The sequence below is a fragment of the Lampetra fluviatilis genome, chromosome 24, assembly GCF_964198595.1.
Source record: "Lampetra fluviatilis chromosome 24, kcLamFluv1.1, whole genome shotgun sequence".
Taxonomy (NCBI): domain Eukaryota; kingdom Metazoa; phylum Chordata; class Hyperoartia; order Petromyzontiformes; family Petromyzontidae; genus Lampetra; species Lampetra fluviatilis.
Genome location: NC_136298.1, coordinates 2,089,780 through 2,104,870, shown reverse-complemented (window position 1 = coordinate 2,104,870; position 15,091 = coordinate 2,089,780). Strand labels below are relative to the sequence as shown.

Sequence of the window (15,091 nt, the reverse complement as noted above, 5' to 3'; positions counted from 1 at the left end):
CGGAACCCATGTAATCCTCTCACATTTGGAACAGTGCGGGTACGTGCAGTGGTATGGACGCGCCAGCGGGTGCATGTGTGCATCTCTGGGTCGTTTGCTTACGTGCGGATATGTGTGCGCACGTTGGCGTGCGAGCAGAGCAGTACGTTGGCTCCCCACTGGCAAGCCCCATGTCCCCGCGCTCGCTCTCGTCGAATCCATCGTCGCGAGACTCGTCCCCGTCGCGGGACTTCTCCCCGGCGCTGGGGGCGCTGCGCTCGCCCGTCGTGATCCACCGCGCTGGCAAGAAGTACGGCTTCACGCTGCGCGCCATCCGCGTCTACATGGGCGACTCGGACGTCTACTCTGTGCACCACGTCGTTTGGGTGAGTGAGTCAGGGTCGCATGCTGGGTAGATTCAAAAGAGAAGAAATCATTATTGGTGGTGGCGATAGATGGGGAGAGGGACCATAGCAGTGGTTGTTCGCTTTGACAGAGGTCTTGTGAAGCCGACAGAGTTAAAAGAAAAACGGCGAGATCAACTCAGACCACAACGTGGACGAACGGAGACAAAGATGGAATGACGAGCAGAGGCAGGTGTCCGTCGAATATTGAAAAAAACTTTAGAATAAAGTTTTTTTGCAACTAGGGAGCTGATTGAAAATCGGCCAAATGAATAAAAACTTGGGAAACAAACCCAGCTAATAAGACTAATTGCAATCCACTTCCATCCTGCTCATTAAATACTTCCGATTTTGGAAAGCGTTGCATAATCCATGTATATGCAAATTTTTTCCTAATTTGTTTGCTTTTTGTAACTTATTTTGTGGCTCGCTCTTTGCGGCGGCTGCTGCTGCTCTCTTGACCGTGGCAGAACGTGGAAGAGGGCAGCCCAGCCAACGAGGCCGGACTGCGCGCGGGTGACCTCATCACGCACGTCAACGGGGAGCCCGTACACGGCCTGGTGCACACAGAGGTGGTGGAACTCATCCTGAAGGTGACGACACCACTTCCTCCTCCTCCCCACAGCTCCTGCTGGCCTCCTGCTATGTTTTCTTTCATATGGCATTTGTAAAGCAACTACTTGTGGTGTATTGACTGGGCGCCTTGTAAGGGCTGATCAGTATTTTGCCATTGGTTTTTGGAGAGGGAGGCGATTATCGTATTCGGTCACCGATTTGATGACATATTTTTTCACATGTGGCAGGGAAGCCGGGAGAATATTGCCACGGTGGCGAGTTGTTAATTACCTCGCCTGGTTTCCAGGTCGTGGGTTTGATCCAAACATATGTCCATATGTTTGGAATTTGCATGTTCTCCCCGTGGTTGCGTGGATTTTTCTTCAGGTCCTCGTTTTTTCCCTCTACATTTAGAAACATGCGTTTAGAGTATTTGGCTGCTATAAATATCCACATGATAAGCCACTTCATTGAGCTATCATATGTGGCTATGCATCTTCTGAAAAAGAGCTCTATAGCTCAGTGGGCCTTACCTGGTAATATAAAAAAAATCTAAATCTTCCATGCCTTTTTGTAATAGGAATAAGAATAAAATTTTAATCGAGATCATGTAGCCATCTATGTAACGAGTCATTGAATCTTACTTTGCCTACGATACATGCGTCAAATCGTGTACATGAAAATAAAATTTTCTTTTGTCTATTTCCCTCATGGTATCCCACCTGGACTCTCGGCATCATGAGATGAATCCATGAGGATCTTTCGCAGAGCAGTGCAAACCAAACCTGAGATCTCTTCAAGTGACCTCTGGTTCACGCAGTAGGGGGCAGCATTTTCCACCAACCCCGCCACAGAGAGTAAATGATCGTCGCATTACAGTAAATAAAATATTTTAATTCTTCTCCCTGAATTTAAGCCAAATGAAAATGTCATTGCCGTCATTGTGGAGACTGTAAGTAATATAAAGAGTTAATCAGAAAATATGACTCTTTCATATATCGCTCCACATAAAAAAACAAGCCTCTGTTGCTTGTATTTGAATCAATACTGCTGAAATGATGCACTCTCACAACTGTAAAGCTGATGGTTGTGTTTAAAAAATGCTTTTATTGTTTATGTTGACAGACAGACTTAGGAGATGTACAGTCTGCTTATCTATTTTGTTCTCCAAATGAAGTGCAGAACCAAATTTGACGTGACGGATTTTTTGTTGTTGCGGCCATAGGTGATCAGGCTAAGTTTATCACTTTCACTACATTCCAACAAATTTTAATCACGGGTGGCTGCCCCAGATTAAAACCCTGGATCTCAGCAGTGCTGTCTCCAATGTCTGACTCCTAAGCCACCTGGCCAACTTGCTCGTTAAGGCTCACTCCTATGTGTGTGTGTGTGTTGCCCTTTTGCGCTTTGCTCGTCATCTGCTGTAGAGCGGCTACAAGGTGTCCATCGCGACGACACCATTTGAGAACACGTCTATCAAGGTGGGGCCTGCACGGCGCGGCAGCTACAAGTCCAGGATGGCTCGGCGCAGCAAGAAGAGCAAGAAGAAGGAGGGAACCGACAAGTGAGAGAGCGGTCGTGGAGCTCAAGGAGCAGCGGACATTAATAGATGATTTTGTTAACCTCGCTCGCGGCAGGAAGACACCGGATATGTTTTCCCGTACTGTAAAACGCCGCATATTCCGAATGTCACCTGTCTGAGGTGACCAATGAAACACCTATAGCCCAATTGAGGGATTCTTGTATGGTGTAACTGTCATTTTCTAAAAGATGTTCACAAATCTGACCCATTCACATGCAGTTAATATGATCTTTATTTCACGTACAATTTCTGAAGTATGGTCAAGCATTTCCCAATGTATAAAGCAACAAAAGTGCAAACCAATTGATTGTATGTTTCTGTTTAACGTCACTAAACCCTGAGCTGTCAACACCAACAGCTCACTGCGTTTGTACCCCTGTGCCTTCTACGCCCCCAACTGCCCCGCACCACACAGTCGCAAGCGCACGCCGCTGTTTCGCAAGGTGACACGCCAGGTGACGCTGCTGCAGACGAGCCGCAGCCTGTCGTCCCTCAACCGCTCGCTGTCGTCCAGCGAGAGCGTGCCGGGTTCGCCCACGCACAGCCTGTCCCCACGCTCGCCTCCGCAGTGCTACCGCTCCACCCCAGACTCGGCACACTCCGGTGAGGCGCTCCTTCGTTTGTTCCTCCTTCAATTCGATAATTAACAACCGCGTTCACCCTGACTGAGCAGCCAATCGCGTTCACCCTGACTGCACAACCAACCACGTTCAGCCTGACTGCACAACCAACCCCGTTCAGTCTGTTGCAGCAGCCCGCTAATTCACTCTGTTTAATGACTTATTCACCGTTACCAAAAGACTGTTGAATTGACCCTTGACCAAACCACCAACAAATTCACCAAATGATTGACCGATTTACCGCGATTGAACGACCATGCTTTTTGCCTATTTTATTCACCAATGACAGTAGATTCTCTGTCTACCATGCTTAAACCTCTCACACTCAATGCCACACTTGCATTCATATTTCTTTGTCAGATTGAGGTACTCACATTCCCGTTTAATCATCTCCACCCTGTGCTGGGATTTTGTCCTCGCACACTTTCTGTCTGCCTTAAACGGTAAATATGATTCATTTTGTCTTTCATTGAAGAAATGCTAAACCACATAAAAGTTCCTTCCCCAATTTGTGTTTGTATCTATATTATATAAAAAGTAAACTTTTGTTTCAATTAATTATGATGATATATTTTTTTAAATGAAAGCCATTTTAATATTTTGTATATAGCGTCTTCTGCAATTGTATCTCCATTGGGCTATCGATGTTGGGTCATGAGACTAAGTATCCTATTGGATGGATCTCTTATCGGCACAACTCTTCACATTAAAGAATGGCGCACAGAAGCGGATATAACTAAATTATCTCTGAAATCTCTTGAAGTGACCTAATTCCCTCACAATAGCGAGCAGCACTACACCCTGTGCCACAATGCGAATGATCGTCGCTTGACAGTTAAACCGGTATTTTAATCTTCAGAGCAGAAATTTTGCCAAATTCATTGCAGAACTGAAATTATTGTGATGGGTTTTTTTGTCATCTGAAAAGCACAGTAGGGAGCTGCACTCTCCCACCCACTCTCCCATTAGCACCTCCGATTAGCACGGTTGGCTACGTACGGTGCAAAAGAAGTTCTACATACATACATACACTCTGCCGCTGAGAGTCCTAACGGGTGCCCGCGTTCCCCCCTCCCACTCTTTACCCATCTGCCATCACCAGGAGGTACGTCGTCTCCGAGCAGCTCCCCGTGTTCCAGCACCCCTAACTCCCCCGCGGGCTCGGGACACATCCGACCCAGCACCCTGCAGGGGCTGGCGCCCAAAGTGCAGCGCACGTACCGCTCGCCGCGCCGCAAGTCAGCCAGCAGCATCCCCCTGTCGCCGCTGGCGCGGACACCGTCCCCCGGGCGACCTTGCTCCAGTGCCACGGGGACGGCGGCCGGAACCGGAGCCTCCGGGTCCCCTCCGCCCTCACGCTCCGAGTCGCCCACACCCACGCCGTCGCCCGCGCTCTGCCATCCCGGGCTCGCGGCCGGCGCCGGCGTGGGCAAGATGCACTCGTCGCCGCCCACCGTCATACGGCAGGTGAGAGATGGAGTGAGCGAACTAGCGATCGTTCGATCGATCGCGCGCATGCACGGGCGCAGCGAGTGAGATGTGGACTGTGTGGCGGCATGTGCAGAAGTGCGGGTTGCTGTGCCGTTCACTGGGTATGGTGCGACGAACGCCGGTGTGGTTCTGCGGCTTCTAGCTAGGCCTGGTAGAACGCGGTGTGGTCCTCCATGTGCATAAAGGAAATCTCAAAACAGCCGTGCATCATCCACGGCTGTTTTATATTAATGAAAAGATTTGTTAATGAGAAAGAAGACAATCAAACTATGATGAATCTTGTCATCATGGCACTACAGTGATGGCACTGCCATGTATTCAATGAACAAAGCTTCATATTCGCATATTAGCATCCATGACATATGACATGAGCGTTTACTGAATGTAGGTTCTTTGAAAGGATGTTTCTTTGCCTTGTGTTAAAATCCAGCTTGCTCTCTTGACAGACATACCACGTGTTGTTGTTTTGCTTTCCCACCTCCACACACAGGTATTTGTGAATGCCTCCCAGTCCACGCGTCCCAAGAGCGCCGAGCCCCCGCGATCCCCACTGCTGAAGCGCGTGCAGTCGGCTGAGCGTCTCGCCTCCGTCTACAATTCCGACAAGAAGCAACAGCAGCAGCAGCAGTTACAGCAGCTGCAGCAGCAACAGCAACAGCAAGGGCAGGCACAGCACACGCCGCTTTGTCGCAAGCCCGACCCGTGCGACCTGCGCAAGGAGGACGCGTCGCGGCCCGAGCGCGGCTGCCTGCGCAAGCTGTCCCGCCAGGAGCACGACGACGGGGAGGAGCGCGAGCGTCACCACCGCGAAGGCTGCCTGTCAGCCAGGGCCGACAAGAGCAAGCTGCCCAAGCAGGAGATCGAGGCCATCGAGGAGGGCAGCGACTCGGAGACGGAGGGCGAGAGCACGGGCGACTCGGACAAAACTGCGGATGGCTGCGATGCCGCCGGACATGGCTGTGGCGAGCCGGGGCGCTGCGTCCCGGGGGGCGCCGCCAAGGGGGCAGTCCAAGAGGCTGGAACGGCGATGACGCCGGTTAAAGACTCCGCACAGCTGGCGATGCCAAAGCGCTCCTCGCCTGTGTCCGAGGGGAAGGCCGCGGGCGCGATGGAGAGCTGCGATCGCGTGGGGCTCTGCCAGGACAAGGAGCCAGACGTTGATCTCAGGCCAGACCTGAGGACACATACGGACAAACGCATAACGCAGCAAGAGACCGTGCCAAAGATTGAGTTGTATAACGATATCGATCAAGCGAGTGTCGACAGCGCTACGTCAAGCCAAACTGTGATAAAAAATCTCGAACAAGGCAATTCCGTGGTTCTTCCCGTGGAAGCTACAGGAGCAGCAGCAGCAGTAGTGGCGGGGGCAACAGCAGATAAGTTGGTCCAGCAGAAGCTGCCAGACACCTCTCCCTCTGGAGCAAAATCCGAAGTTGGTTCAAAACCAGAGCAGGTGCCGCGGATGGACCAGGGTGTCCAAACAGACTCGGCGCTCACCAACTATCGCCCTGGAATCCTGCGGTCAGCTGAGCGGAGGAGCAGCTCCCTGGTTGAGGGAATGGTCAAATCATCGCCAGCACCTGTAGCTGGGTTAGGAACGGCAGCCACAGCGAGGGAGGCATCGACGTCGATGAGCAAGGAGCCAGCGGTGTCAGCAGGCAAGCCAGGGCCCTCGAAGCGGCAGGCAGAAGCATCCATCAGTGCGGGCAGCAGCGTGGCCCCCACGTCGTTGGGAAAGGCAGAGGATGCCATGGCGTCGAAGGTCATTTTGGACCTGCAGGGGATCCTGCTGGACCCGCCGAAAGCCATGTTGGGCCAGTGTTTCACGCGCTCGGCATCCGTCTCGACGCTCAACAAGAGGGACTCTCAGCAAGCCAAGGGCGAGTTCCACGCGGAGGCGAGGGCGACCGCTGGGCTGGCCGGGCACCCGCTAGTCTGTTCGAGCGACGCCATATCCGCACTTGAAAGGATTTTGCTGTCGTCGTCAAAGGTCGGCCCCGGGGGGAGACCGGCGCCTGACAGGGAGCTTGGCACAGAGCCCGGAGATAGCGCAACAGCCAAGGCGGTCGCTCGCACAGCACCCGGAGTGGGCGAACGAAACCCAGCGCTGAGGCCACTCGTGTCTTCTTTGCCGAGCTGGGAGGCGAAGGCAGTGGTGGCGGTGTCGGAGAGGGAGCGGCGGGTGCTGCGCCCCGGCTCCCCAGCGCCGGAGCGGAAGCGTCCGTTTTCCTGGGCGCCGACAACATTCCCAGCAGATGCAGAGGCCGCAGCCTTCGTGCCACCATTGCCACCGCAGCTTCCACCACAGCCTCCACCGCAGCCTCCATTGCAGCATCCACCACCACCAACACTGAGGGTGGAGGAAAGGATGAGTAGTGATCCCCAGCCCAAGGAGATGGACGGAAAGTCTAAAGCACCGGGCAGCAGCAAGAAATTAGTGTAGACAAAGAAGCAAATAAAGGGATATTAGCATGTTTACTACGCCGTGCTGCGGTTTGACTTTTATTGTTTCCCCTGAAATTAGTTTCCCACAAACCCCGCCTGCCTCAGCACTGTCATTGTGGCTCTTGCTGACCATCCCTTCATCCTGAGTCCCGCTAGTTTATGGATTCCTTGTCGAAAAAAAACACATTCATCCCCGCTCTCCCCTGTGCTAACTGCCCCTGACCACGACCCAATTCTCTCAAGGCAAAACCTCACCCCTGTTGGACCATGATCCCATTAACCTCTGACCCCTAAACCCACGTCCCTGGTAGCTTGTTCCCTGTGATATTCGCTTGAAGCAGGTGTTGCAAACCCGTAGTTTTGTTTAATTAGTGTTGAATTGCTAGGCCAGTTGGGTAATCGGTGTCACCCACATATTTAATTAATTAATTTGGAGATTTAGCTGGGTGTGACACACACATACAAGCACCATTGCATTGAAATGCAGAGGGGAGAAAAAATTGGAACCCTCAGTACACCGCTTGCTCCACTGGTTGCGGTGACTTGACATCGGTAGTGCACGTTTATCGGGAGGGTTGTAGCGGTTGAACGGACGAGTCTGTTGGTCCATCTTGTAGTTAGCAGTTTGTCTCAAGTTATCCGCTTTTGCCTGTGGTGGTGTCGGTGCTGTTGGCTGTGCCGTTGTACATAAAACATGTTAGTCCGTTTTGCATTTTGGCTGCACGTATTGCTCACATTGCTTGTCTCTTTAGGTTGAGTGTTATTCTTTTTACACTGAAATACTTGAAAGCTGTATGTATGTGTATGTAAATAGTATACAGTATTTATGCATTACTTGGCATTTGGCAGTGTTGAGCTTTGTAAGTGAAGCCAACGAATTATAGAATAGGTAGTGCTCATTTTGGCCCCAGCAGCTGTGTGCTTGGCTCTGCAGTGAAATCGTAGGTTCTGAGAATGGTGTCACGTTCAGAAATATTGTCTTAGTTTTCTTTGCGGTGCATACGCAAGTCAAACGGCTCCAGTCAGAACATTGTCCGGCTCGTTTAAGTAAGTTTCACCACACCTCGGACACTGCACACTGTCTGGCTTTGCGACTGGAAGAATGTTTAAAAAAAAAAAACGTTCCTCCTGCAGACTGTGTGGGGACCAAACACAAATGGATCCCAATTTGACCAATTTGGTTGAGGCCTGGATAAATATTTAGGAATATAAGAGAAATCCGATCATGGGGATACAGGTAACACATTTTAAGTCTGCTCCATTGCTTGCAGACGAATATTGGTTTCCGTATAGTTGGTTTCTAAAAAGAAAAAAACTGCTTCTTGGATAACAAGAAAGCCAGAGGTAAAAAAAAATCCAGCTGTAAATGCAAACTTTGTCTCACAGTATTCTGAGATCTCACTCCTTTCATTATCATCCCAGTGTACATGCATACTCCAGGCATGTGTGATGTTTCAATATATTTGTGAGTGGACCATTATTTTCATTTAACTGTTGGAAGTTTAGTGAGCTCACCATCACTCGGTTTACGGTTACTGTTGGCTATGGGATTGCTGGCATCCGGTGAATCAGATGTGGGTATGTCACCACTGGTCTGGCCATAATGACAGTGGAGATCCCCAAAGAGTATGGAAGAATCTTTATCATACAATAAAGGCCTGGCCTGGAGAATAAATGGACAATTGGAATATATTATAATTCGTATTCAATGTAATTTGGTGAAACATTCACATGGGCCGGTTTTTTTATCACACACATTTTGCACACGGTCTCAGAACACGAGGACACAAATGGTCTGTGTTTGCAGTGGAGAGTTTTTTTTCTCCCATTCCTGAACAGAGCAGGAAGGAAAGATCTGCGAGATGCAAGAGAATCGCAGCAGAATGGCACTGTATGGCTGAAAGCACAGTGTGGTGCAACATATCAGTGTGAAAAACGAAATAAAATACATTTTACCGTGATCTGGCCAGGAATTTGGTGAATTTCAATTAAGCCACCTGCTGCTTTAAAATTAAGCCCAGATTGCAAATGTAATTTATCGATGACATATTGTGACATGGAAACTAGGTTGTGCCGCTTGGGATTCTGCTTTACACTGCGAATGAAGAAAGTGCGCATTCCAGTGTCGTGATATGCGTGGCCACGTTCAATAATATTTTATGGTTTTTATTTACTTCGCAATCAGTAAATGCTTTCCATTTTGTGTTATTATTATTTTTATCAAAGAAAAAAAAGCATCATATCTTCACGGTTTACTTGGTGTGGCTGGTTACAAAAGTTAATTACATTAAAGGGCAATATAATTGAGCAGAATACGCCAGCTTTCAGATTCCTTTTCTGCTGGTGTCTGCCAGGGATCGCGGTGCGCTGCACCCTTGGAGGGCAACTGCCGTTCGTATGAACTTGCCTCGAAAGTCTGTAAGGTCTGTTGTGTACCTCTGTGTATTTGTGCGAGTCGGAGCATGTATGCGTGTTGAGCCCATTTACACACTACAAGTGCATGCAAAAGAAATACATGTTTCCTTACATGAGGCTATGACTGTGGCAGAGGAATCGATTTAATTTTCATGCGCTCTGCATGTTATGGCTTTCCGATAGTTTGGGGAAAGCGAACTCATGTGGATAAGCATAGATAATGATAAACTACATGATAGTCCATCTCATTAACTGGGAAAATACACACAGATTGGGCTCACTTTTGAGAATTAGATGCTGCAAAAGGCATAATGATCAAATGTTATCCTGGATTCTTGTAAAGCCACTTACAAGCCATGCATTTACATATTACACTGCAGTGAAGTCGGGTAACAATGAGAAAATTAATAGTGATGTCATTGTGTTGCACAGGTGTCAGTGCAGCATTTTGACTTAGATTGCCCATCTGCCAACAGCAAATAAATGTTCTGATATTATTTGGACGTCATTTGCCAAATTCACAAACCAAAAAGTTATTTAGATTATAAAGCCTCAATTTTAAAGCCCCACTGTGTTTTTGCTGGTTCATGTTTATAACGTCTGTATAAAGCAACTTTGACAATTGTTCACGGCTTTCTGGTGACTTGTATAAGTACGATTCCAGTCCGAGTCCATTTTACTGTGCACACTTTGCACATTTCCCTTTGGAAAATTTTGATCGTGAAGGGCAGTTGGCCAAGTGGTTGATAATTCTCAACAGGAAAAAACACAAATTTGTCATTTATTTCCACTGCAAAAACATTGTCTTTGAATGGCAAGTGTTTACATACTCTTAGAATCCCATTCTGAAAAATAAAATTTTACCTCCCCTGTGTGTTCATGTGTATATAGCAAGAATACACTCATGGAACCAATTAATATAGTGTGTGTGTACGTGACAGAAGCAGGGTCTCTCATGAATGTAAATATTTAGCAGAGGTGTTTGATGTTATTGTTGCAAATGCTTGTAAGAGGTGTGGTGCCAGTGCGGTTGATAACCTGTGGTCGAGGTTGTTGATACTGCAGTGCGCATACCTCTAGAGGCCATGCTGCATTTAGTATGGTGACATTTTTGGCATGCACGTTTAGTCCACATTGCTTCTTTTGAACAAATGGCCGCAAATGTGTTCCGGACGTTCAACTGCATTGGCAGCTCATAACGAGCATTGCAAAATCGGAGAGCTGCCTATATCCCCCTACTAGCATCGCTTACAATTCATGATCCTTATGGAGTTATGGAGCAGTGGTAACCCACACCGCTACGTATCCTGGCGACCTAAATTAGATTCCCGACTGGCTAACATTAGTGGTGAGTTATGTCTGACCTGATCCTTGGCAACCTCTCTTTACCAGCCTACACTAATCTGCGTGAAGTGTGGTCAATCCCCCTTGATGAATACAAGCTTGAGTTTATTTGTTTAAGTTTCTATGTTTAACTAGCCGAGAACTCAAGACACTGGGATAGTCTCATTTGCAAGAGTTACCTCGGGTATACAGTGTGGAAAGGCCTTCATCTCCAGCAGTGGATTGGCAGAGCACCGTTATTTAAAATGTCCTCCTCTGTTTAAAATGCACCGTATGTCTTTTAGGATATATTTCTGTATTTAAATATAAAGTGTGCCACTACAAGCCTCCATTTGCAGACACGGCTAATTGTACTTGGTCAAGTTCTCAGTGTGCTTTTTCTGGTTTGGGATCTGGACCTGGTCTTGAACGATCTGTGCCACATCACATCCCAGACAGGCACAGCCACCACTTCTCCCTCTGACTGATGGTGTCTGTGGGCGTCAAACTTGATCTCGACTCCCCACTAGTGGGGACATAGATCACTGGACCTCTTCAATTAGATGTCGGTCTATTGCTATTTTTGTCAGACAACCTTTAACGCAACTGCTTGTCATTTTATTTGACGTGACATTGAAATAACTTACGTTGGTGCTGTTATCCAGTGACCTTAACATGAGGGTTTTTGTTAGTTTTATTACAAGGGAATAAAACACAAACTGGCTTGTGTTCGCGACACGGATCACATTCCGTACGTGTTTTAAATTGGACGTATATCTCTATAACCTCTTAGGATAAATCTAACAGATTTGGATATTGTTCACCTCACACTATTGTAGAAAAGCGGGAATTAGTTGAGAGATGTTCTTTTTAGGCAGTGCAACTTTCACACCTTCGTTAGAGTTGTGGTTAATGGTGGCTGGTTTTGGTCGATTGTAAATATCGCAGGTTGGGCCGTTAGATCAATAATCTGTAACATCCCAGTTTAAGAATCAACATGCTTTTAGCACTGCCAAGTGTCAATACATTTTAGTTTTCATTGGTTGTGCGACCCGACGTTCATGAGTTTTATTGTGCAGAAAAGGAATTGCGCAAATGTATCGTCAGGGCAGAGCGCGTAGTCATTTATTGTTCTGTAAATTTTAATTTTTTCGCCGTGTGTTGTTTACAGTCCCCGCTGAGGAGTTTGTGTTTGTATAAAGATGTTTTTTTTTATTTGACTGTTTACTGAATGCTTGTTTACCAAGAGATGGACTTTTTTCATGGATATAAGTTGCGGTTTTGAATAGTTGTATTATTTGTTGTAGACTTAGTGCAGTAGTTGATATTTTTTTGCAGTGGATATGTGCTGCGTGAATTTGAGAGACATGATGCTGGCCGATTGGCCGTATCTGTTTAATTTTTTTGGTCAAAGAAAACACGTTTTGATTTTCGCATGCTATGATCCAGGGCGTGGAACGCATTTCCCTCAGCTTGTGAACATATAATTTTTACCTTAAACTTTACACGTGTAGATCTGTATGAAAGTGAATGGTGGCCAGTGAGTGACATCGGATGCAGAAGGTAATCTTTTTGTCTAACAGTGCCCCCTATGAGTGCTCCAAAGCACACATATATACGCATTTTCTTGGTCTATGTATAATGTATATATGCGAGTGTGTAACAGCAAATTGCGCTTGATTCGGGCCTACAGCTTAGATAGATACCCGGTCTCCATTCTATGCCGAAGCGTGCAAGCGCGCTTTTTTACCTACATAGTATATAAATGTAAAAACTAAATATACATATAATTATTCATAAACTTAATTTGCAGCCATTTCACAATGAACTTTCCCAGGCAGATTTCTCGATTCTTCAAAAATATGTGTATGTGACCATGTGTGTACGTAACCAATTCGCAGAATTGTCAAGTTTTTCTATATAAATTGCAACTATTTTTTGACACGCATTGCGTATTCCATACGCAAATGTATTTCCAATCACTTAACATGTCGTTAGAATCCATAACAATCGTATATTACCAGTCCCTTAACACGCAGGTCAATGTAACACTATTTGTAATTTCCTCAGCGTAACTTTTATCAATTTCTAACGTTTCAATTTTGCAACATGCGTTTTTTTCATTCACACGCAACATTGAGTTCCAATCCATAACAAGGGAATGTTCTCCGTCCAGATCGTTTTTCCATTACAGCTCAACACTTCCCGTGATAGCCTCGACCGGTTCCCCATTGCCTAACCGCTGGTGGATTAGAGGGGCGACTGGCCTTAGTCTCTTGTGTCTGCCAATGAGCCAGTTTAACATGGAATCTATGGTCCGATTCCTGCTGACTTCTGACAGGGCATTGTTACCAAAGCACGCATCTGTTTTTATGTTGATTATAAATATCCCGTGATATAATTTGCAAGAGTTGATCATTGTGTGCCAGTCTCCCGTCTAAAATTCAAATGTAAATAGCTTTAAATGTTCATTCAAAATTCCTTCCGTAGCCAGTTCTTGCAGTTTGCTTCAGATTGAGACTGTATCAATGGTCTATTACTTGGATAATAAACAGGATATAATTATGATAAATATAACCATTAAAAGCCTGTTCTTTATGTTTAGCGTTTGTTAAATATATTATTTAACGTACGTGGAGTTTTGTAATGGGCTGGGGTCAAGCGTTTGTCCATTTCAGCTGCTCGCTGTACTGTTTTATTGTTGTGTCAGTAGTTTTGTTCTAACGGTCCCCAAACAGGCACTTCATTCACAACACCGAAGCCCAAAGCAGACCGACACTCGGATTAATGGGAGAAGAGTGAAGGAAATAATGGTTTCTGAAGAATAAGAAATCCTATTTCAATATTCCCCACGTTTAATCCGGCATTTGCTCGTACATTGCAGTCACGGAGAGAAGTCACTGTGTCAAGTTCTCTGTGAACGTGTTTTGTTGTTGAAGTGAGTCTCTGTGCAACTCTCGTTTAAGTGACCACGTGTGGATCGGTGCATGTGTCCTGCATTGGATGTAGGAAGTGCGGCTGTATGCATGTGCTGGCCTGGGTTGGGCCCTTTTGAATGTAATGCATATAATAAATCCAAATGGGCGCTGATCTGTGCAGGTTAAAAGTTAAGTAAAATTCACCCGTGCTCTTTTCAGGCTTAAGCGGTGCTCATCTCCACTTGGATTTGAGCAACTGATGGAAATTCCACGCTCTCATGGCACGGCCGGGTTCCCAAAGCAACGGCCACTGCTGACTTGGCACCAAGTGGGTGGTCGTATAACTGTGACCCCGTGGGGATTACGGTGATGACGGGCCTCGGTTAGCCCCTTGCTCTTGGTTTAGGAGGCGAATATGGGAATTCTATCACATGTGGGTTTCTCATCAGTGTGCACAGCCTAAGGTTTATACCGAGTGGCTAATAATCCGTGAGAGACGGGGCAGGTTGTGTAATCGCACCCTGATTGCGTTGTGGCTGTTGTGAGCACGTAGAAGAGGGAAGATCAAGAAGTCTACTTAGCCAAGGGTATGTGCGTGTGTATATATATTCTGCTGTCTTGTTGGGAAAATATTGTCTGGAAGGTATGCATGTATCGATTCGCCCAACACCCTCATGGTTTAGGTGAACGTATTCTTGTTTGCCCATTGCCGTGCATCCTATGATCTATTGTGGCTACAACGTTTCCATGGAACTGCATGGTTTCGATGAAGCAATCACACGGAAACAATTGATTCTTGCGAGCACAATCCGATGCGTGCGTTGTGAGTGCAAGAATCGATGTTGATATGATGACTCGTTACATGCCTGCCGGAAGGCGAGCTGTTTGTTCCTCTAAATTAAAACGTGCTGGTGTCGTCGTTTGTGCTGTGGCAGTCACGCGTTTAATGCACTCTTCTTTTTTCGTGACATTTGTCATGCAGAATGGCGAACCAACAACAGCTGTTGAGTTGTGCAATAAAACATTTTGCTAAATATTGCCGCCACGTTGCTACTGCCTTGTTTTGTCGTACGCGCGTGCTTCACGGATGTGTGATTATTAGTGTCACAAGTCTCATGTGATGATAGATCAGATTTGCAAAGCTGTGTTATTTTACCCGTCGTGCTATAACATAAAAAAATGAAGATGACCGCGTGAAGCTGTAATGCTGGGAGAAGAACTACGGCACAGGAATTCGTTCAGCCTCATCGTTGCTAGCGAGCAGACAGAAAGGACAAGGTGAAGCTTTCGTGACTGCCGGAATCCATACACTCTTTTTTTCGGTAAAGTCACGTAGGTATAAAATAAAATAATTCACGT

At 46.8% G+C, this 15,091-nt stretch overlaps 1 protein-coding gene across 1 annotated transcript in view; it reads left to right on the top strand.

The window, feature by feature from the left end:
* Window positions 1-14,766, top strand: part of LOC144941077 (microtubule-associated serine/threonine-protein kinase 2-like) — a 288,270-nt gene extending 273,504 nt beyond the window's left edge. Inside the window, exons 27-32 of the mRNA XM_078867518.1 lie at window positions 139-365; window positions 854-976; window positions 2,366-2,502; window positions 2,936-3,123; window positions 4,243-4,607; window positions 5,122-14,766. Coding sequence (XP_078723644.1) covers window positions 139-365; window positions 854-976; window positions 2,366-2,502; window positions 2,936-3,123; window positions 4,243-4,607; window positions 5,122-7,074 — 2,993 coding nt within the window. The 3' untranslated portion in view covers window positions 7,075-14,766. The remainder of the gene's footprint in view (window positions 1-138; window positions 366-853; window positions 977-2,365; window positions 2,503-2,935; window positions 3,124-4,242; window positions 4,608-5,121) is intronic.
* Window positions 14,767-15,091: the final 325 nt, after the last annotated feature.